Below are 25,575 nucleotides of genomic sequence, written 5' to 3'. Positions count from 1 at the left end.
TTCCCTACCTCTCGACTTCCCGCATCACCAAAGTACACAGGAAGATCAAGTGCACGACCAACTGCAACTCGGTCACTGCAGCAAACATAAAGTGAAAACCATGTCCAGGTAAGGCAGAAAGTACTTTCTCACAGTAAGCAACCAAAATCTCCAAGTGCACTTTGATATTTAAACCATTATGAGATAGGATATTATCATGTGAAATTAAAATGTCAATATTTTTCCACAACCAAAGACCAAGAGCTGTAAGAGACAAAAATGTCATTGTGAATGTCCGGGAGATGAGCTTGAAATTTTGCTATATGATTCGCCTTGAATAAATATGAATTTCGATTTTTAATATGGTCTAGATTTTAGTTATGTGTATTTTTTACATTTGGATTTGATTTGGATCCGGTCGGATCTTGAATAAGGTCTGACCCAATTGGTGTCTCCAAATTCTGGCCGGTCCAAAATTGGATCCCTGATATTTAATTTGGGTCTTAAAATTTGGATCTTAGAGATTGAATCTCTGATATCGGATCTCAGAGATTGGATCTCTGATATTGGATTCCGGATATCACTTTGGATCTTGAAATTTGGATCTCGGATTGGATCTCAGATTTTGGATCTTAAAAACTGGATCTCAGAAATTGGATCCTCAATGTTAAATCTCGGGATTTGGATCTCGAAAAAATTGGATCTTTGTACAGATCTGGATAGTCCCAATATGGGTCCAGAAATCTAAATGGATCTTGGATCTTCAGTAGGTAGATCCAAATTACCTATGATGAGAGAATAACCCAAGTAAGGTGGGGCGTCACCCACCTACTTAATATAAATAAATAAATATCTCTCTCTCTATATATAATGTTAAATAGATAAAATGTTAAAGTAGGTTGGTAGAAGATTTAATGTAAATCTTAACACAAAAAAAAAGTTACTAAAGGGAGAGGTTAAAAAGTTAAAAAGTTAAAAAGTTGAGGGGGCTGAAAAGTAGGAATGGGAACCACCTTTTGTGGAACTCCCCATTCACCCCCCCCCCCCATGCTTATTATCCCCTAAAACCGACCCTTTCATTTCCCCTTATCTCTTTCTTTCCCCCTCTCACTCGATCCTATTTCTATCCAACTCCCTCTCACATGATCTCCCTCTCGTGACTCCATATATCTCACTCTCCATCTCTCTCAAATCTGATCTTTCTCTCGTTATTTCATCTCTCTTTATCGTGATGTCATCTCTCTTCCTCTCATCCCTAACCCAGCCTGAGCTCTCTATTCTCCTTCCTACACAACTCTGAGGGGTGCTGCTGTTACAAGGAACAGCCAACCGATTCGTGAATCCAGCGTGCTTGGGTGTTCTCGATTCAACGCTGAGGTAGGATCCCTAAGGTTGTGCTGTGTTCAACGTTCCAAGGCTGTCTTGGTATGCCAACTAAAATAAGCATACAAATATTTTGATTTGAAACCCTGCAGATCAATACCAGGATTTTCTGGTATGATTGGTTCTGCATGGGAGTATGGCTGTCAAACAGGTCTGGGAGTTCCCATCAGTGATGTGTTAACATACCTGTTATATGTTAAAATTGTAATCCCATAGCTAATCTCATATGTAATATATCACTATCATATGTAATCTTATCTTTTTAGTTTAGTTTCATGGTTTAGTTAGTTTTCTTTTTTATTTTTGGACATGTAATAGTCTTTATGCCTTTTGACTAAGTCAAAAACCATTATTTTTTGGACATGTAATAGTCTTCATGCCTTTTGACCAAGTCAAAAAGCATAAAGCATTAAGAGAGTCGTTGGACTCTCAACGACTCTAAATAGAGCCATTGGGAGCATAAAGACTCCCTCTCCCTATTCTTTATTAGTTCTATAAATATGGGGCCTAACCCCATTGTAATGTTATTCCTTTTTGGTTGTGGGTCATATCCCACTTGAATGAAATTATATTTTTCATTTTTCATTTTGGATTTGTATTCTCTCTTGGGTAATGTTTGCATATGAACCTTATTGGTTCTTGTGAGTGAGCTTTGCTTATGAACCTTTATGGTTTGTGTGAAAAATCTTTTATGAGAATCATTTGAGGATTCATATTGTGGGTTGCATTTTCTTTCATGGTATCAGGGCCATTGGTTGAAGTGACCAAGCTAAGTTCTTACGGTGCATCAGGAAGCGTGCCATTCGAGTTTTTTAAAGGAAGTAAAGTTTCTTTGAAGTTGTGATCATGTGAAAGCTTGAAAGCTTGGAAGAATACTTATACTCACCGTTTGTGGTAGAGTATTCTCTTCTTTGTCTCCTATTTGCATTTGCCCTCTTTTTTCTCCTCTTTATCTTTTCCTTCCTAAAATTGTAAAATAGATGACAATGATAATGTCACCGTTAAGCTCATCAAACTCAACGATTCCAACTATGTCACATGGGCTTCAATCATGAAGCATCTTATATGGGAAAAAGGATTATGGGGATTAGTAGATGGAACCGAGTTGGAACCTACCCTAACTTTACAAAAGATGAAGTTGAGAAATAAATACCTCTCACGGAGGTAGAAAGAATTAAAGCCATCTCCACTTACGAAAAAAAGCGAAAAGAATAGAGAATGGGACATGCCAAGATCATGTCTTGGCTCATAATAGGTGTTGACATAAAGAAATGCTCTAAGCCTTGCAAAGTTTGAGCATGAAAATGATGCATGAGATTACCTTAAGAGAATGTAATCTCTTAAGGTATTGCACTTGTGTGCAATCTACAAATCAAAGTTAGAAAAATCAAAGTTAGAAATATGGTTCAAGGAGACAAGAGTATTAAAGAATACTACAATGGCTTGTTAGAATTATAAGAAGAGTTAGCTCTTCTTGAACCAAAGTGGCATTGCCCACAAGATATAGAACTCCGCCAAAACCAAATAAATGCGGAACACTTTTTTCAATTTATTAGTGGATTAAGATCGGAGTTTGAATCCACCAAGATCATTCTTCTCCATCGCGGAAAGGTGCCTTCAATAAAAGACACAATAGAAGAACTAAATATAGAAGAAAATAGACTCAAGAGTATAATCACCAAGTGTGATGATGACTCTGTTTTAGCCGTATCAAAACCAGAAAATTATGTTAGAACTTACAACCCCCCTAACTATAGAAGGAGAAATGATGAAAAACAAGAGAATGATTGTGAGAAAAGAAAAATCATTTGTTATTATTGTCGGGAACCAGGACATGTGAAAACTCACTATCCAAAATTGAAGAGACCTTATGAGGAAAAAGATTGAAAGATTGCCTCAGTCAGACCTCCACAAGAGTCAAATGAATCTTTCATTGGAAGTATGTCCTTAGCACAATTGGTGGAAGCGCTTCAACCTCTACTCAAGGGAGCATCTTCATCTACTGCACTTCTGATCCAGGTAAATCTCTATGGTTTCTTGACTCCGATGCTTCTTTTCATATGACCCCAAATATTAATATGTTATCTGAATGTCATAACTCAAATGGGTCAAATGTTTTTACTGTTAATGGAACATCATTAGAAATCAAAGGGATAAAATTTTTTGAAAATATTTCTCAAAACTCAAAAAGATCTTATATCCCACAAATTAGGTATATTCTCAAATTAAACCTCAATCTCTTGTATGTTTCCTAATTATCTGACGATGGATATAACATTTTCTTCTCCTCTCGTGGTTGTCGAGTGCAGAATCACCAGTCAGGAAAGCTGATAGGGGAAGGCCATAGAGAAGGAGGCCTATACTACATGGATTTTATGAAAATTCCCAAGAATACTTTATGTTGTAATGTTCAAAAAATGGACTTGGATCTATGACATAGGAGACTTGGTCATCCTATCATATCCAAGATTCATTTTTTTCCAAATATGAATTTTTTTTGTAATTCTAAAAGATTCAAATGTGAAAAATGTATTCTTGGAAAAATGAAGAGATTACTCTTTCAAGAAAGAAATTTTGTCTCTTCTCGACTTCTTGAGTTAGTACATTCGGATGTGTGGGGTCTTGCACTTGTCATATCAGAAGGAGGTTTTTCGTACTATGTCATTTTCGTAGATGACTTTACAAGGCATACTTGGATTTATTTTCTCAAACATAAATTTGAAGTATTTTTTCATTTTCAAATATTTCATAACCTGGTCAAGAACCAATTTAAAAATGATAAGTCAATTTTTCGCACTGATTCAGGGGGAGAGTATATATCAAAAGAATTTAACGACTATTTAAGTTTACAAGACATTATACATCAAAGATCATGTCCATATACTCTACAACAAAATAGTTTAGCAGAAAGAAAATATAGGCATATTATAGAAACAACAAGAACTCTACTCATTACCCATCAAGTACCAAAAAAAATTTGGGCCGAAGCTACTCTAACGGCAATATATCTCATTAATAGAATGTCATCATCTTTGTTAAACAATATATCACATGTGGAAAAACTTTTCAAACAAATTCCAGATTATTTAAGATTAAGGGTATTTGGTTGCAAATGTTTTGTTTCTTCTAACAAAAGTGATAAACTTTTCCCTCGTACTATTCCATGTGTGTTTCTTGGTTATGCAAACCATCAAAAAGATTATAGATGCCTTGATCTCAAAACTAGAAAGTTATATGTATCACAAAATGTATCATTCTTAGAAAACGAGAGTTCCTTTGAAATTAAGAATTCTAAAGAAATAGATGAATACTCTTTCTTATTGGACTTTGTTCCAAAGATTAATGAAAGTGAAGTTGATCAAGAAGATCAAAATGATATTATAGGTACCAAACCATCTCATAATAACCCATACTATATTCAATACTTCAAACGAGGTAATCTAGAGCAACCTTGTGCTCTAGAAAAATATTCTAAAGCAGATGATCAAATAGAAACAAGAAATCTTTTAAGGTATCAAAAGTTTCCGAAAAAATTGTATCCTATGAGTCTTTTTCACCAAAACATCAAGCATATATTGTCTTATTACATTCTTATATAGAACCTTCTAATTATGATACAGCCAAAGAATAGTCAAAATGGGTTAAATCTATGACATCAGAGTTAAATGCCTTAGAAAAGGCAAATACGTGGACTATTCAAGATGTTCCACCAGGAAAAAAGCCCATAGGATGTCGATGAGTATACAAAGTTAAAACCAAGAGTGATGGCATTCTTGAAAAGTTTAAAGCCCGACTAGTTGCCAAAGGCTATTCCCAAAAATATGGAATAGATTATGAAGAGACTTTTGCACCAGTCGCTAGAATGACTACCCTAAGAACCTTAATAGCTCTTGACTCGATAAAGAAATGACACATTTTTCAGATGGATGTCGAAAATGCATTTCTCAATGGAAGCCTAAATAAAGAAGTGTATATGGAACCACCACCTGATATTAAGATTCCTCAAGGAAAAGCCCTTTGTTTATATAAAGCTTTGTATGGTCTTAAGCAAGCCCCAAAGGCTTTGTTTGATAAATTCAGTCAAGTTATGCTTGATTTTGGTTTTCAATTTTGTCATACTGACATAGCTTTGTTTATAAAGAAATCTAATGCAGGTATTATTATTATTATTATTATTATTATTATTATTATTATTATTTTCCTCTATGTGGATGACATGATCATCACTGAAAGTGATAAACAGGGAGTTGATATAAAGCTTTGTTTATATAAAGCTTTGTATGGTCTTAAGCAAGCCCCAAAGGCTTTGTTTGATAAATTCAGTCAAGTTATGCTTGATTTTGGTTTTCAATTTTGTCATACTGACATAGCTTTGTTTATAAAGAAATCTAATGCAGGTATTATTATTATTATTATTATTATTATTATTATTTTCCTCTATGTGGATGACATGATCATCACTGAAAGTGATAAACAGGGAGTTGACAACATCAGAAAATTTCTCAAAGACAACTTTGAAATGAGTGATTTAGGATTCTTAAATTTTTTTCTTGGTATCGAATTGGCTTATTCTCCTAAAGGTTATTTACTAACTCAATCCAAATTTGCTCTTGATATTGTTGACAGATCAGAAATCACAAATGAAAAACATGTTGACACTCCTGAAGTTATGAATATTAAAATGAAGAATGACGATGGAGAACCGCTTGAGAACCCAACACCTTACAGACAACTTGTTGGGGCGTTATCATACATCTCCATCACAAGACCTGACATTGCACATGATGTCCACACAGCAAGTCAAATCCAACATGTTCCTACCACAATTCATATGGGAGTTGTGTTACACATTATTAGATATCTTAAAACTTCTATCTTTCCAGCACTTTTTTTGTCTACTTATTCCTTATTACAATTAACTGCTTATACTGATGCAGATTGGGTAGGTGATCTCAATGATGACATTCAACTACTGAATTTTGTATGTTTTTAGGAAAATCAATGATTTCTTAAAAGTGCAAGAAGCAATAAAAGGTCTCTCTTTCGTCAACTAAAGCCGAGTACAGAGCCATGGGTACAACCACCATGAAAGTAATCTGCTTAAAGTGATTACTTCAAGATATGGGTGTTATGAGTACGAGAGCATCACAACTATGCTGCGACAATAAAAGTTCTATTTACACTGCTAGCAACCAGATATTCCATGAAAGAACTAAGCATATCGAGATGGATTGTAACTACGTACGAGAGAAATTCCTACACGACACCATTGATCTTCCATATGCCTCTTCAGAATATCAGCTGGCAGATTTCTTTACCAAGCCTCTCGCTGCTCCCTGGTTTCATTTTCTCTTAGACAAACCTTCGATTGTTCAACCGTAAGTTTGAGGGGGAGTGTTAAAATTGTAATCTTATAGCTAATCTCATATGTAATATACCACTATCATATGTAATCTTATCTTTTTAGTTTAGTTTTAGAATTTAGTTAGTTTTTCTTTTTTATTTTTGGACATATAATCTTATCTTTTTTTATTTTTGGACATTGGGAGGACAACGACTAAGTCAAAAGGCATAAAGCACTTATTTTTTATTTTTTGGACATGTAATAGGCTTTATGCCTTTTAACCAAGTAAAAAAGCATAAAGCACTAAGAGAGTCGTTGTCCTCCCAATGACTCTAAATAGAGCCGTTGGGAGCCCAACGACTCCCTCTTCTTTATTAGTTCTATAAATATGGGGCCTAACCCCATTGTAATGTTATTCCTTTTTTGTTGTGGGTCATATCCCACTTGAATGAAATTATATTTTTCATTTTTCATTTTGGATTTGTATTCTCTCTTGGGTAAATGGGCAAGGGTTGGAACATAGGGTCTTTAACTGGTAAGTTGATAAAGTTAGTAGATGTTATGTGTAGGAGAAAGATTGATATTTTATGTCTACAAGAGACCAAATGGGTAGGTGAGAAAGCAAAAGTGATAGAACCTTGAGGATATAAGATTAAGTATACAGGAATAAATAAGAATAGGAATGGAGTAGGGATTGTTATGAGTCGTGAGTTTATAGATAATGTAGTTGAGGTCCGTAGGAAGGGTGATAAGATTTCACTTATTAAATCAATATTATGTACGAATATTATTAATATTATTAGTGTTTATGCACATCAAGTAGGTTTAGATGATTCCATTAAGCGTCAATTTTGGGAAGATTTAGATAGAGTAGTACAAGGGATATCTTATGGAGAAAAGCTTTTCATCGGCGGTGACATTAATGGACATGTAGACATTAGTAGGGATGGATTTGAGAGTATCCATGGAGGCTATGTTATAGGAGAAAGAAACGAAAGTGGAGAAAGGATTTTAGATTTTGGTTTGTCCTATGATATGATCTTAGCAAACACTTGGTTTAGGAAGAGGGTGTCTCACCTAGTAACATTTAAAAGTGGGGTTAATACGAGTCAGATAGATTTTTTCCTACTTAGAAAGAGAGATAGGGGTTGTTGCATCGATTGTAAGGTTATACCGGGACAAAGTGTAGCTACACAACATAGAGTCTTAATTTTAGATCTTAGAATTAGACAATGCCGCAAAAGGGATAGACATAGGATAGATCCTAGAATTAAGTGGTGGGGACTGAAAGGAGCTAAACAAGGAATGTTTGAAGAGCAGGTAGTTAAGGAAGTTGATCGGTGTCTCGAGAATGATTCTGAATCAATGTGGAGTAAGATAGCGGGTGGCATGAGAAAGGTGGCTAAAGAGGTATTGGGTGAGTCTAAAGAAGGTGCACCACTAGGTAAGGATACATCATGGTGGAACGAGGATGTCAAATTAGTTATTAAGGTTAAAAGAGAGTGTTATAGAAATCTAAGTAAGAGTCGTGATAATGAGAATTTGGATAAGTATAAGATAGCAAAGAAGGAAGCTAAAAAAGTAGTTCGAAACGCGATGGATAAGGTATATATATAAGGAGGTTTATGACAAGTTGGATACCAAAGAGGCCGAGAAGGATATTTATAGGCTTGCAAAGATGAGAGATAGGAAATCGAGGGATCTGGGTATGGTTAGATGTATCAAAGATGAAACACAAAGGGTTTTAGTCAAAGATGAGGAGATTAAGGAGAGATGGAAAGATTATTTTGATAAGCTATTTAATGAAAGTCATGCGCAGGATCTTGGAGACTTCTCCATTCCTTTTCATGAGATGAATCGTGACTTCATGCACAAGATTCAAAAGAAAGAAATTGATGAGGCTTTAAAGAAAATGAAATCAAGAAGGGCAGTTGGCCCAGATGGTATACCTATCGAGGCTTGGAAATGCTTGGGAGAGAAAGGTTTAGAATGGTTGACAAATCTTTTTAACTTGATTTGGCGAACAAATAAGATGCCTAATGAGTGGAGGAAGAGTACTTTGGTGCCTTTATATAAGAATAAGGGTGATATACAAGATTGCACAAACTATCGTGGTATAAAACTCATGAGTCATACTATGAAACTTTGGGAGAGGGTGATTGAGTCTAGGTTGAGGAAGGTTGTCATGATATCGGAGAATCAATTTAGTTTTATGCCTGAAAGATCAACTATGGAAGCTATACATCTTCTTAGACAACTTATTGAGAGATATAGAGAGAGGAACAAAGATTTGCATATGGTTTTTATTGATTTGGAGAAGGCATACGATAGAGTACCTAAGGACATTCTCTGGTGGACAATGATGAAGAAAGGTGTTTCTCTCAAGTATATTAATATACTTAAAGATATGTATGAAGGAGTAGTAACCAATGTCCGCACTTGTGGAGGGGTGACAACCAATTTTCCTATAACGGTTGGGTTATATCAAGGATCTGCTTTAAGCCCTTTCCTATTTGCTATAGTGATGGATGAGCTTACGAGATCAATTGAAGAAAATGTGCCGTGGTGTATGTTGTTTGCTGATGATATTGTTTTGATTGATGAGTCTAGAGCTGGGGTTAATGCTAAGTTAGAATTATGAAGACAAACATTGGAAGCAAGAGGTTTTAAGTTGAGTAAGAGTAAGACAGAATATATGGGGATGTCGGTTTAGTAAGCAACGAAGTAGTGATGAGAGTGTAGTGAAGCTTGGTGAGCAAGAAATATCGGCGGATGATTGTTTCAAATATTTGGGATCTATCATTCAAAAGTATGGAGAAATTAATGGAGATGTAAATCATAGGATAAAGGTTGGGTCGATGAAATGGAAAAGAGAAACTGAAGTGTTTGTGCGATCGTAGAATGTCATTGCGGTTGAAGGGAAAGTTTTATAGGACGACTATTAGGCCCGCTTTACTATATGGTACGGAATGTTGGGCTGCCAAGAGACATCATATTCAAAAAATGAGTGTAGCTAAGATGCGTATGCTTAGATGGATGTGTGAAAATACAATAAAAGATAAGATTCGGAACGAGGAGATACGTAAAAAGGTAGGCGTTTCACCCATTGAAAATAAGATGAGAGAGAATCGTTTACGGTGGTTTGGACATATTCGGCGAAGGCCTAATGATGCTCCAGTTAGAAGGATGAAGAAATGGGAAAATATATTAGTTAAAAGAGGTCGGGGTAGGCCTAGGAAGACTTGGATGGAGATGATAGGAAAGGATATGAATGCTTTGAACCTCACCGAGGACATGGCATTTGATAGAAATGATTGGAGGAGAAGGATTCATGTGAAAGACCCAGAATGTTTTTTTTTTTGGTTCATATCGCCGACCCCAATTGTTTTGGGATGAAGGTGTAGTAGTAGTTGTTGTTGTTGTATTTTCTCTTGGGTATTGTTTGTATATGAAATTATGAACCTTATTGGTTCTTGTGAGTGAACTTTGCTTATGAACCTTTATGGTTCATGTGGAAGATCTTTTATGAGAATCATTTGAGGATTCAGATTGTGGGTTGCATCTTCTTTCATTATAGTGGTTTTGTTAACCTGTGATGTTCAGCCATTTTATATTACCCAGACTCTGGACTTTTTTTTTGTTGGGTATTGATATATTAATCTGGAGGGAAGAAAATTCTGTTAAGGAAAATCTGATAATCTGAACTTTGGTTTGAACTTTAAATCGTTATTTGTAATCTCATTTTTGTCACTTATAATACCCCATTTCTGTCAGCAATAGTAGATGAATCCTATTATGATTCAGCATTAAATTACTTGTCGAACTTGTGCTTGAATCTTAAATCACGATTTAGAATATCGCTAAATCATGTTATGAAGTATTATGTGTTATTCCGTCAATTCTGACATAAGTCTGGATCGTTAATTAGGGTCTCATATTTGTCAGTTCTGTAATGATGGCAGTTACATTCTGTTGTGATTTTGAGTCAACTCACTGTCGAACTTTGGCTTGAGTGCTAGATAGCCAATAGTAATATTCAGTCATTTTTTTAAAACTTTTTATTTTGGTTGCTAAAGGCTGCTAGCGGCTGTTGTGAACCAGCAATCACTTGTTTGAGTTTTGGCTTGAAGTTTTGACTGACCACATGCAATCACCCATTTTTTGTAACTTCCCAATTCCTCAAACCTCTTGCGATATGTTGAGGAACAGGTAGCATAAGAAAATAGAATGGGAAATGAAGCTCTATTTGGTCACAGCCTGATCTGGGCATATAAACGTAGATGCAGCTGATAATTTAGGCATTTGCTTCTGTCCATGCCCTTTAATTACAGACAGATTGTGTTTCACATGAATCTGTTAAAGCATAAGTTTGATTTTCTGTCTTGATGGGACATAAAACTCTGTAATTATTGGGTTGTGTAAAACCTGGAGTTAAATCATTGTAGTTAGGCTGAAATAGAATCTATGATTATATATATATATGTGTGTGTGTGTGTGTGTGTGTCCTGCTAATGCATGTAAATCTCGGGTGTAAATCTTGTTTTTTTTTATTTCATTTCAATCTGACTAAGTTAAAGCTGTGAAGCATGTGATCATTGCACACACGAAATTATACATGCATTAAGTTTGATTTCCTGACACAGTGGGGCTGAAATTTCTGCACTTACCTTGATGTGTAAAGTCTTGTTTTTTTAAAAACCCATTGCAATTTAGCTGAACCTATCAAGAATGCACAGCATGGGAGCACTGCACACCCGAATCTATTCTGATTTTTCTGTTATCATGGGGCTGCTTCGATAGATTTATTATCGGGTAACAAGGGGGTTTAAATAAATACAATTAGGCTGATTCTACACATGTGAAATATATGCAGTATGTGTTCACTGTACACCTGGAGATACTGATGCACCAATATTGTTTTTCTGTCATGATGGGTCTGAAACTCGGTATCTCTCTTATTGGATGGGAAGTTGTTTTAAATCATCACAATCAGACTGAATTGATAACTGTGACTTATATGCAGCATGCGATCACTGCACACACAAAGTTATAATGCAGTTAATGCTAGGACCTATGACATATGAATATGTTGGAATTTGATGCTATGGGTAAGATGTGAAACATGCCTAGAATTCTTGTAAATAAATTTTTGTGCATGTGAACTATTATGTGAGTCATGCAAGTGACGTGTGCACTATGTTAGTGATAGTGCTTGCATGCTAATTTTATAATCAACATGAAAATGACATGATGATGGTGTCCAACCTTTGGTTGGAACTTTCTACCTGTGTCTACAGACAAATTGTGCCAGCTCGGGGACCAGCTCGTAAATGAGCCTCGAGTTTGAAGGAACCATTGTGTGTCCTATGTGCATAAATTGTGATATGACTATTTTATACATGTATGGTGTCCGTGTATAGGGGTTTGCCTGGAATCGAACATGGGTCTAAAATAACGAGTGGGGTGTTGTAATAGCACTAAATTATATAAAAAAGGTAATTTATGTAGATGCACATATAACTTGAAAAAAAATGTTTCACTGCTTTAAAGGTACTGGGGCGCTTGTTACTCGACTGGTTTAAAGGTACCGAAGCACATTGAATGGCTTAACATAGATAAATATAAATTTAATGTCTTACCTAGGGTAGGTATCTTTGGGTTCATGCCACTACGCAGTGTGGTTTGTTCCCTATGTGGGTACTTGGACCATTGAGCCATTGGTTGCAATACTTGTTGGGCACTTGTGGGATCAAGTAATAAAACCCTAGATGATGAAATTAAAAACAGATAACCCATTCAAACTCAAGCTTACCTCGAAGAGGGTAGGTGGTATAAAACTCCAAGGACAACTGTGCTATCATGCTTCGAGCGACAATGACTCGTGGGTCCCCAATCCTTAGAGTTAAGGGGGCGGACTACCAATTTGGTCTAGGTGGAAGATTCATGTTCTTCTGCAAAAGTTAGGGATGCATCCTATTTTGGTTTGGCCTCTAGGAGTTTCTCTCGGCAATTATACCGCTCATTTGGATTTTAGTTTCAGTTAGTAACTCAGGTTAACAAAATACATAACATAACAAACCCCCGAATGGTCTCTTCTGTTACGATTGCCTTGGTGTGTGAGTACACGCAGGATTGGTTATTCACACTTTTTGTGTATTTGTTTAGCCCATAAGTGACACTGTAATTGCGCTCTTGTTCTAGTAGTTGATACACTTGAATTTTGAGGTTTGAAGGTCTAGTTAGGTGATTGCTTATGGTGGTCAAACTATTATTGGGATTTGCAAATATCGTTCCCTTTGTTAGGTGAGTTTTTTTAAAAAATCTCACCATGAAATTCTTAAACTTTTTCTACATGTTTTTTCTTGTATGGAAAAATACTTATTGATAAAATTTCATGCATATTATGTGAATTTCATTGATATATAGGTTAAAATACATGTAATCAATATATATATATATATTCAATACCCGATAGGGGTATTTTAGTCATTTCACATGTACCCATTAGGGGTACTTGTTTTTCTCCTCTTTTTATTGTTTATATTTATTTATTTTTATTTTCTTTTTTTCTTTTTCTCTTTTTTCCCACTTAAGGGGACCCACCATTGAGTCGTTGGGGGCCCCCAACGGTCACATTTGTGACCGTTGGGGGCTCCCAACGACTCCAAGGGAGCCCCCTTTGTGGCTCTTCTTTTGAGGCCATTTGGCCTCCCCCTTCTCTCATTTTATTTGTATAAATAGGGGTTGTTGAAGACAACTAGGGTTTTACGCAAATCAGAAAAGAGAGAGAGAGAGAGAATCGTTAATTTCCATTAGGTCTAACCTCACTTAAATAGAGAGATTAGACAAAAATAAACATGTACAAAAGTACCCTTAGCTATAATGAGGAAATACGATATACCCAAGCTATTAAATAATTACGAGACTACCCCGTACAGCTTCTTAACACTTCCCCTCAAGCTGGAGCATATATATCAATGATGTTCAGCTTGTCACAACACTTTGAAAAACTTGAACTGGCTAGGGGTTTTGTGAAAACATCAGCAATTTGGTTTTTTGAAGATACATGCTTGGTACAGATGTTCCCAGTTTGTACCAAGTCACGTACATAGTGACAATCCACTTCAATGTGCTTTGTCCTCTCATGAAACACTGGGTTATTAGCAATATAAGTAGCAACTCTATTATCAGAGATCATCTCCATAGGTAATGAGACTTTTACATGGAGATCAGTCAACACAGATTTAACCCACATCATCTCTGTAGTAGTCTAAGCCATAGCCCGATACTCTGACTCAGCACTCGACCTAGCAACAACAGTTTGTTTCTTACTTCTCCAAGTAACCAGATTCCCTCCAACAAACACACAAAATCCTGTTGTTGATTTTCTGTCAACAACCGACCCTGCATAATCAGCATCAGAGTAGGCAATAACATCTAGAGAGGGATTTTGTCTAAACCATAGTCCTTTGCCAGGGGATAACTTTAGATATTTAAGGATCATCATTGCAGCCTCCCAGTGAGCCTTTGTAGGTTTGTCCATAAACTGACTTATCTTGCTCACGGCTAAAGATATATCCGGTCTAGTTACAGTCACATATAATAGCTTGGCAACTAAGGAACGATAACTACTATTTTCCACATACTCTGATTTTTCATCAAACAAGTGAGCCTTATGATCCATAGGAATCCTTGCAGGTTTGGTACCTAACATCCCTGTCTCCTTTAGCAAGTCCAATACATATTTCCGTTGTGACAAAACAAATCCTTCTTTACTCCTTGCAACCTCTATGCCCAAAAAATATCTGAGTTGTCCCAGATCCTTAGTTACAAAATGTTTCTGCAAGAGGGACTTGGTTTCAGAGATGTCTTTTTCACTGCTAGCTATGATTATAATATCATCAACATATACTACCATAACCACAATCCTTGTACCAGTCTTTTTAATAAAAAGGGAGTGATCTGAGGCAGATCGAACAAACCAAAATGCTGACATGACCTCAGCCAGCTTGGAGACCACGCACGAGGACTCTGCTTGAGACCATAGATTGCCTTATTCAACTTGCAAACCTTCTGACACTCCCCCTGAATCTCAAACCCTAGGGATTGCTGCATGTAAACTGTTTCTTCTAAGTCTCTATAGAGAAAGACATTCTTCACATCAAGCTGACAGAGAGAACAACAATGGTGCACGACGACTGACAAAACAAGGCGAATAGTCCCAAGACGAGCAACAGGAGAAAATGTTTCAAAGAAGCCCACCCCATAAGTCTGAGTATAGCCTTTTGCAACTAGTCGGGCGTTAAACCTTTCAATCGATCCATCTGAGTTATACTTAATAGTATAGACCCATTTACAACCAACAATATCAGCCCCAGGCGGAGGATCAACTAAGTCCCATGTTCTCCGAGAAAGCAGTGCATCCATTTCATCCTGCATGGCCTTCACCCATTTGGGATCCAGAAGAGCTTGATGATGATTGAGAGGGACTGAAGTAGCAGATAAGGCTAATACAAAATTCTTCATATTTGCACCAAGTCTGGCCTCAGAAACAAACTGAGAAATAGGATGAAGAGTACACTGCTTTTTTCCTTTTCGAAGAGCAATAGGTAAATCACCATCAACAATAGGCTCGTCAGTAGGGTCAGGAACACTTACCTCTGGAGAAGCAGATGGCAAAGGCACAAAGTTGGGTCGAGCTCGATGTGTGTACACCACAGGAGGATTTTTGTAACGTGATGGAACCGGGCTTGGAACGAGAGGCTCAAGACAGACAGATTCTAGCAGAAATGGAGGGACGGGAAGAGGAAACGAGTCACCTTGGCTAGCATGTAATCTTGGAGAGGTACTAGAAAAATATGGGATAGACTCAAAAAAATGAAACATCCGCACAGACATACTCTCTTTGGGAAATGGGATCATAACAACGATATCCTTTTTGATGTTTGAGGTACCCAACAAAAACACATTTTATAGATTTGGGTGACAATTTATCTTGGTTGGGATCAAGTTTATGAACGAAGCACACACAACCAAACACCTTTGGAGAGCTAGGGAACAATGGAGCTTCAGGACTAAGAATTTGAATGGGAATACGATCCCCCACAGAGGTTGAAGGCATACGATTTATCAAGTATCCCACAGTTAGAATTGCATCTCCACAGTAAGACGCGACCACAGTAGACTGAATCATGAGGCAACGGGCAACATTTAAAATGTGCCTATGCCTGCGCTCCGCTACTCCATTTTGTTGAGAGGTATGAGGACAGGAAGTTTGAGGTTGGATTCCACGATTTTTGTAAAATTGTAATAATTCAGAGGATTTGAATTCAAGAGCATTGTCAGTGCGAACTAATTTGACGCAAGAATTAAACTGAGTTTTTATTTCAATAGTCAAAGACTTAAGAATAATGGGGGCTTCAGCTCTATCTTTTAACAAGAATACCCAAGATAATATGGAAAAATCATCTACAATGACTAAATAATGACGACACTTAGAACGACTAAGAATTCTACTTGGACCCCAAACATCCACATGAAGAAGATCAAATAAATTTTGACTTGAAGGACTCTGACTAGACGAAAATGAACTCCTATGATGCTTCCCAAGTTGACATGCTTCACACAGCAGAGTAGAGGACGACGAGATATGAGGAACAACTCTACGCAATTTGAGTAACGGAAGATGACCAAGACGATGATGCCAAAGCAGCGGACTAGAAGATGACTCAACTGTCGAATGAACAGAGCCAACAAGTTGGTGTAGATAATAGACTCCACCTTCCTCATAGCCTCCACCAATCGTCTTCCCCGTCAGCAAGTGCAACAAGTAGAATCAAATATTACTCTACAATTCAATTCTTTTGCAACACGACTAACAGATAACAATTTTTGAGGGAATGAAGGGGCATGGAGAACATTTGATAACTGAAGAGTAGGAGAAATGGAGATGTTTCCCTAGCCCACAATGGGAGAAGAACTTCCATCGGCAAGAACTACCTTTTTATGGTTAGCAACACTATTCAAAAATGAAAAATCACATTCATTTCCACACAAATGCCTAGATGCCCCTGAATCAATAATCCACCGACTACCATGGGAATTTAATCCATCACCTGCAGAACATGCAACATCAGCCACATATGAACGATGTGACATCAAATCATCATAATCAGCACGAGTAAGAGTAACTGAATCACTAGGAGGAACAACGGGAGACTCGGGTTTAGCAACTTGAGCCGTAGGAACAACTTTAGCGGAAGGTGCAGGAGGTCTTCCATTCTTGTCAAAGCATCTATCTTCTAAATGCCCAAATCTCCCACAGTAGGTACACTGAAGCTTGCTTCGTCCTCCTATGCCTCGACCACGTCCACGACCTCGAGTATTAGGAATAAAACCTCTGCCTCGACCATAGGAAACAGACAGAGCAGAAGATTGTGATTCCGATTGGGATGAAGGAAGGGACATGGCAAGCCTACTTAGTCGATTATATGCCTCAGCAAGAGTGGGAACATCTGAGCCTGTCAACATCTGAACTTTAGCAACTGAGAATTCAGCTGACAAGCCAGTAAGAAACCGTGCAACCATGGTGTGCTCCTGATGTAGTTTTTGTTTGCCACAGCACAGTGGTCTATGTGTGTTTAGTCTCTCAAAGGCTGCCTTCACAGAGCCATAGTACTGGGCTAGAGTTTGCTCTCCTTGTTGCAATTTATAAATCTCTTGCTCTACTTGAAGAATCCGACTAACATTAGTTTCTAGAGAGTAAGTATCTTGCAACTTATCCCACAATTGTTTTGCGGAGGTGTAATAAATAAGCCCATCGGCTATGTGAGGTTGCACACTATTCATAATCCATGACATGACAATATCATTGTCATCTTCCCATGTAGCATACTTTCCAGTTTTATCTTTGGGCTCATTTTCCAACAAAATATATTTTCTACGATGCCCTGATACAGACATCATGAATGTACGAGACCATCTAGCATAGTTGGTCTCATCCAATTTTGCTGATGATCCATACGAAAATGGGTTTGCAAAGGCTTTATAATCAGCCATTGTTTCAGACTTCATATCTGACTTCTGTGTTTCAGCTATGGGATAAAATAATGGACTTGATTCAAAACGCAGGTACAATCACACCCGAACACAACCTGCTGAAAGTCCGGATCTAACCATCCACCTCAACAAAGGACTGCGATAGGCTGCATACCACGACCACGACAGGCTGCATACCACGACTGCGATAGGCTGCATACCATGACCACGACAAGCTGTATACCACGACTACGATAGGCTGCGTACCAAGACCACACATCCAATATGATAGAGATGCCTCTGGTTCATGCTCGAAACTGTACACTTATTCAACATCCACTCTACCACCATGACACACTTTGAAATCAGATCCAACAGAGTTGGATCACCATATGAAAAACCCGATCCAGACTGCAGTTTGGGTCGATCGTTTTGCCTGCTCCTTCCACGCACAACTAACTCGACTTCCACAAGTTGTAGATGTTGTCAATGATCACCATCTGATTTGCGTTTCTGCTGGAGAAGGAAGACGTCAGATCAGATCCTGTAAATGCTGACTTTAGATCAGCGTTTCTGCTGTACACTCGATACCCCGAAGAGAAGGCGACAAATTAGGTCAGATGCGTACGCTGGAACCGATCCACAGGGGTGAACCATGTTGATACAGTCAGATGCTCAGAACTGCGTCAGGCTCTGATACCATGTTGAAGACAACTAGGGTTTTACGCAAATCAGAAAAGAGAGAGAGAGAGAGAGAGAGAGAGAATCGTTAATTTCCATTAGGTCTAATCTCACTTAAATAGAGAGATTAGACAAAAATAAACATGTACAAAAATACCCTTAGCTATAATGAGGAAATACGATATACCCAAGCTATTAAATAATTACGAGACTACCCTGTACAGTTTCTCAACAGGGGTGAACCCCTTTGTATATTTTCACTCTTGAGAGCTCCCTCTCTTTCAATAAAGAGACATTTATATTTTGTGTTGTTTTGTCCCTTGTGGACTTGGCTATTATCTCTTTTGTGTGTCCATTGGTGGACATTGTAAGTGCTTATAACACTCTTTGTATTTCTGCATATCTCATTACATGGTATCAGAGCCTTGTGTATGCTCTTGATTTTTTATATAACTAGTTGACTAGTTATATTTCTTTTATTTTTTATCTCTCTTCCTTGGTGTATCTTCTCGAGAGAGGTTGAAATGGAAGGAGAACAAAAGATTGATCTCTCTTTCAAACCTAATGGTTCTAACTACATGATGTGGGCCGCCGCCATAGAGAATAACCTCAAGGGTAAAAAGCTTTGGGGATACATTATGGGCACCATTTCGGAATCGCAACTCCAACTCACCAAGATGGATGGTGATCAAGAAAAAGCCCTTGAAGGAAATGCCCGCATAAAGGCCATTGAAGATCATCAATCTAAAGTGGAAGATTGGGAAAACAAGCATGCAAAGATTCTTGCTTGGTTCATGGACAATGTGGAGCTCAAAATTTGCGCCAACATTGCTAAATTTCGGATGGCTAATGAAGCATGGTTCTTTATGAAAGGTATGTATACTAAAAAAGACCTTGCTCGTCAATTCTTCCTCAAAGAAAAAATATGGACTATTAAGCAAGAGGAAATGAGTGTAAGCGATTACTTTAGCACTCTTGGACCCTTATAGGATGAGCTATCTTTACTAGAACCAAAGTGGGTTTCTAGTATAGATGTGGAACTAAGAAGAAAACAAATGAAAAAAAAACACTTTTTCCAATTTCTACATGGGTTTAGGCCCGAATATGAACAAGTTAGATCTTCCCTTCATAAATCTAAGCCTCTTCCTTTGGAAGATGCCATAGCCGAAATATGCCAAGAAGAAACTCGTCTTGGCATGATTAAGGGAGTAGATGAAGTTTTGGCCGTGTCTAAAACCTGCAATCATGTGAAAGCCTATAAGCCTCCACACTTTGGGAGGCAAAATAACTATAATGGCAACTATAGAAAAGCCATTTGCCATCATTGCCAAGAACCGGGTCATATAAGACCTAATTGCCCTAAGCTAAATGAAGCACCAAAGAATAAGGTTGCCTCCGTTGAAGAAATTACTCAAAAGAAGGAGAAAACTATCAAAGGGAAGGAGTCCTTCTCTCTTGCTCAACTATCGGAAGCACTTCAAATTTTACTCAAATCACCATCAACCTCGGGTGCCGCCATAGCTTCTTCTTCTCCTCCAGGTATGTCTTCTTGGATTCTTGATTCTAGAGCTTCCTTTCATATGACCCCTCTTGAAAATGGGCTTTCTGATTTGTGTAATAACTCTAACTCTAAAAACTCTTATGCTTCAACCGCCGATGGTACATCTTTACAAGTAAAAAGTTTTGGAACGTTGAATTTTTCCAAAAATTTCTTTGTGCCAAACATAAGAATGATACCTGAACTTAATTTAAATCTTCTCTTTGTTTCTCAAATATGTGATCATGGATGTGAAATCTCCTTCTCAACTAAGGATTGCTCTATACAGGATCTCTGGTCCGGGAAGCAGATTAGGCAAGGTCATAGGAGGGGAGATCTCTATTACATAAGCAACTTGAAACTTTCCACTAAGTCTTTTTGTAATCATGTCCAAGATAAAAATATTGAAACTTGGCATCAAAGACTTGGACATCTAAGTTTCTAAAAAATGTACTCATTTCCTTTTGAAAAAAAATTTTGTAATGAGAAACATTTTGTTTGCAAGAATTGTATTTTTACAAAAATGAAATCCACTCATTTTCCAAATCGAACTTTTGTGTCCAAAAGACCTTTTGAGTTAGTCCATTCGGACGTTTGGGGCCCTTCTCCGGTCATATCGAAAGGAGGATATTCCTATTATGTTACTTTCATTGATGACTACACTAGATATGTGTGGATCTATTTTTCCAATTTAAAATCCGAAGTCTTTGACATCTTCATGAAATTTCATATGATAGTCAAAAATCAATTTTCAAGTAATATCTCTACTCTTAGATCTGATTCGGGTGGAGAGTATCTATCAAATGAATTTCAAAATTATTTGGAAACAAATGAAATTTATCATCAAAGATAGATTCTCAACAAAATGGTCTAGCCGAAAGAAAACATAGACACATTTTGGAAACCACTAGAACACTTCTTATTTCCAAAGAAATTCCAAAAACTTTTTGGGCCAAAGCCGCTTTAACTTCAACTTGATAAATAGAATGATATCTTCATCCTTACAAAATACATCTCCATATGAAAAACTATTTGAAAGAACACCCGATTTCAATAGATTAAGAATTTTTGGGTGTAAATGTTTTGTCCTTACACATAAAAGAGACAAATTATCTCCTAAAGCTATTGAATATGTTTTCTTAGGATATGGAGAAAATCAAAAGGGTTTTAGATGTTTCAACCTTAAAAATAACAAACTCTATGTATCCAAAGATGTAACCTTTTTAGAAAATGAAAATGGTTTTAAGAAACCTAAAGATATTGACGAAAGCGAATATGCTTTCTTATTTGATCTTCTCTCTCAAGAAGATGGGACTCCTCAAGAAGAGGAAATCCCTAATGATTTGTTGAATGATCTAGAGGATATTCCTCTTAACAATGTTGAAAATGAAAGTGATAGACTCATCCAAACCTATGTTAGGCGTGGTCAACAAGCTCCCATGAGTGCCTTAGAAAAATACTCTCAAGATTCCAACATAGAAGAAACATCTTTAAGGAGATCTGGCCGAATCTCCAATCCTCCTAATAGGTTTGTTTCCTATGAGTCTTTAACCCCAAGGTATAGAGCGTGTCTAATTGCGTTACACTCTTTTCATGAACCTTCACATTATAATGAAACCAAAAACATTCTCCAATGGGTTGAAGCCACGAACTTAAAACCTAGTGCCCATGAAAAGGCAAAAACTTGGGAAATAACTTCATTACCCACTGGAAAGAGATCAATTAGATGTAGATGGGTCTTCAAAATTAAAACTAAAAGTGATGGATCATTAGAACGTTATAAAGCCCGGTTGGTAGCAAAAAGATACGCTCAAGAATACGGTATAGACTATGAAGAAACTTTCGCGCCGGTAGCTAGAATGACTAGTGTTAGGACTCTTATTGCGGTTGCGTCAGTTAAAAAATGGCATATTTATCAATTAGATGTTAAGAATGCATTCTTAAATAGTGAATTAAATAAAGAAGTTTACATGGATCCTCCACCTAAATTATGTATTGGTGAAAATAAGATTCTCAAACTTAAAAAGGCATTATATGGTTTAAAGCAAGCTCCAAAGGCTTGGGCACGATAGATTTAGCAATGTAATGACAAGTTTGAATTTTTGTTAATGCTATATTGACACTGCTTTGTTTGTGAAAAGTGCAGGGTCTTCAATAGTTATTCTACTACTTTATGTTGATGATATGATCATCACTGGAAGTGATGAGCAAGGAATCAATGATATTAAGAAAGTTTTAAAAGAAAATTTTGACATGTCTGACATTGGTTTCTTAAGATATTTTTTAGGAATTGAAGTAGTGTACTCTCCTTGAGGGTACATTCTCTCTCAGATGAAACTTGTTGCTGACATTTGTTCCAAGTCTGGTATCTCCGATAATAAGAAGACAAAACCCCCTGAAGTTATCAATGCAAAGTTAAGGTTGGAAGATGGAACACTCCTCGAAGATCCTACTCCCTACCACCAACTTTGGGTCTCTGACCTACTTATCCATCACTCGGCCAGACATAGCTCATGTCATCCACTCAGTCAATTTCAACATGTACCTGCAACTGTGCACATGAGTGCAGTCTTAAAGATAGTTAGATACATCAAAAACACCATAACTAGGGGAGTTTTTCTTTCCTCTTCTTCATCACTTGATTTAATTGCTTATACTGATGCTGATTGGGGATGAAATTCTAATGATAAAGTCTCAACTACTGGTTTTTGTGTTTTCTTAGGTGACTTTATGATTTCTTGGAGATGCAAGAAGCAGCATAAAGTATCATTGTCCTCAACAGAAGCAGAATATCGTACTACGGCCACTACAACTATGGAGCTTGTGTGGCTAAGAAGTCTCCTCAGTGATATGGGCATAGTCATCTCTACTCCTTCGAAGATGTGTTGTGACAACAAAATCGCAATCTATATCGCAAGCAATCACACCTTCTGTGAGCATACTAAACACATCGAGATGGACTGCCACTACATTCGTGATGAATACCTAAGAGGAACCATAGCACTGCCTTACGTTACTTCCGAGTACCAGTTGGCAGACTTCTTCACTAAAGCCCTTGCAGGTCTTCGTTTTATGTTCCTTCTCAGCAAGCTTTTGGTAATATCCCCGTAAAGCTTGAGGGAGGGTGTTAAAATACATGTAATCAATATATATATAAATATATATATTCAATACCCAATAGGGGTATTTTAGTCATTTCACATGTACCTATTAGGAGTACTTGTTTTTCTCCTTTTTTTTATTGTTTATATTTATTTTTTTATTTTCCTCTTTTTTTCCCACTTAAGGGGGGCCCACCATTGAGTCGTTGGGGGCCCCCAACGACTCCATGGGAGCCCCCTTTGTGGCTCTTCTTTTGAGGCCATTTGGCCTCCCCCTTCTCTCATTCTATTTGTATAAATAGGGGTGAACCCCTTTGTATATTTTCACTCTTGAGAGCTCCCTCTCTTTCAATAAAGAGGCATTTATATTTTGTGTTGTGTTGTCCCCTGTGGACTTGGCTATTATCTCTTTTGTGTGTCCATTGGTGGACATTGTAAGTGCTTATAGCACTCTTTGTATTTCCGCATATCTCATTACAATATATATATATATATATATATATATATATATATATATATTAAGATTGTTGATTGGTCCTTTGTGCTTAAACCCATTCTAGGTTGTGTGAGTGAATCCTAATGGGTTGTGACTTATGAGATTGCTCTCATTCATTATTATGTGCATTAAATATGCGCTAATTATATGTTGAATATGTCTCGTATTGATTTTGTTCTCATTGTTATATGCATAAATATTAATTAACTCCCCTTTTCTTGAGAGTTCTTTTAAATTGTTATATTTTATATGCATGTTGTCGTGCTTGCTCAGTATAATTGATGATTTGATTTGAAGAGCTTTTCTAAAATCCTTGGAATATTATTTATGCATGATTGTGTATCTCTTCTTGATGATTTATGTCCTTTAATGATCAAATTCTCTTATGATCAATATTTATGCTTTCTTGAAAAATATGTTGATTTTGGTATGATTGTCTAACAAAATTTAACTTTGATGTATGCTCCTCTTACCTAGTGTATCTTGCTTGAATTATTACTAATGTTTCTAAAAATATTAAAATTATTCGCTACTTTATTTGAAAATTATACTTGTGTGTTATTCTTGTTCAAAATATTCATATTAGTTTTGAAACTATAGAACTATTTGGTTAGCATATCTTCCTTTGTGTAGTTGGAACCTTTGTTTTGTTTCCTCTCTACAGGTTCTTAAAGATGCGATAGATTGAGAAAGGAATATTTTTGATGCATTATATCATGAAGATGGAGATAACCAATGAAGGTGTTTGGGGACGATCACCAATGAAGACCTATGTCACATGGGTGCGGGTGCGAGTGCGAGGGTGCGGCACTTTCAAAAAACTTGGGTGCAGGGGTGCGGCAAAAATATAAAAAACTATATATATAAAGTCTAAAAGTTGGACATAAATGACCCTAGGTGCGTTGACCACACCCAGAGTCAGGTTGGCAGCACCGAGTGCCGCACCTGTGTCGCGTCGTGTCGACACGGGTGCAACACCTAGTTGGCCAAGTCCTTGTGACATAGATGAAGACATTTGAAGACTTAGATCCTTCCCGTTGATTCTTTTTGTATTTTCAAACTTTCAGTGATTACACCGTAAGGCTGAAGGGGAGTGTTAAGTTTATATATATATATGCTTTGTATGTATTCATATATATACATGTATATAGAAAAATTTGTAGGTGCATGACCACTTTTGAACATGGTCCCCACTGAGACTTTTAGCGGGGACAAAAGTCACCGCTAAAGGTCCTAAAAGTCTTTTTGCAAAAATAATGACATTGAGCATCCATCGCGCGCACGATGGATGCTCAACGCAAGTTCATTTTAATTATGTTTGAAAGTGGCCATGCATCTACGCACTACTCCATGTGTGTGTATTATATATAATTATATAATAAGTAAATACCCATTAGGGGTATTTTGGTCATTTCAATCATTGTAATAAGTTGTGGCCATTAGGAACACATTAGTACTTTTACTTTATTATTTTTTTGTCCTTTTCTGTTTTTATAGGAAGTATTTGGTCAAATACCAAATAGAGTTGTTGGGTTCTTTTTTGATTAGTCAACATAGAGTTTAGAGGCCCTCATTTTGTATTTCCACATATTTCATTACATCTTCAATGACATTGCTAAAAGTACACCTCAATGCGAGGTGCAGAAAATTTTTCTCAGGCACAGGTAGAAAGGGGAAAACATGTTGATCCTCTACTTAGTTTGTACATTAGGATTTTCTATTTTTTTATTCTTTTTGTATTTTATATGCCCCTTAGGGCATTTCAGTCTTTAGGAAAGATAGCCGTTAGAGCATCCTCTCTTGTTATATATATATATATATATATATATATATATATATATATATATATATATAGAGAGAGAGAGAGAGAGAGAGAGAGAGAGGCAAACATGCTAAATGGGTTTTTTGGGCAATTTCCATTTTATACACACACACACACACACACACACACACACACACATATATATATATATATATATATATATATATATATATATATAGAGAGAGAGAGAGAGAG

General features: G+C 36.9%; 1 protein-coding gene across 1 annotated transcript in view; it reads right to left on the bottom strand.

Moving 5' to 3' along the window:
* KEA2 (K+ efflux antiporter 2) overlaps positions 1–25,575 on the bottom strand; it is a 133,081-nt gene that overhangs the window by 4,816 nt on the left and 102,690 nt on the right. The window contains exon 17 of the mRNA XM_089995496.1: positions 9–75. Coding sequence (XP_089851622.1) covers positions 9–75 — 67 coding nt within the window. The remainder of the gene's footprint in view (positions 1–8; positions 76–25,575) is intronic.

This window comes from Nuphar pumila, chromosome 2 (assembly GCF_984573655.1).
Source record: "Nuphar pumila chromosome 2, dmNupPumi1.hap1.1, whole genome shotgun sequence".
Taxonomy (NCBI): domain Eukaryota; kingdom Viridiplantae; phylum Streptophyta; class Magnoliopsida; order Nymphaeales; family Nymphaeaceae; genus Nuphar; species Nuphar pumila.
Note: the sequence above shows the minus strand (reverse complement) of the source record. Positions and strands in the feature narration are given on the sequence as shown.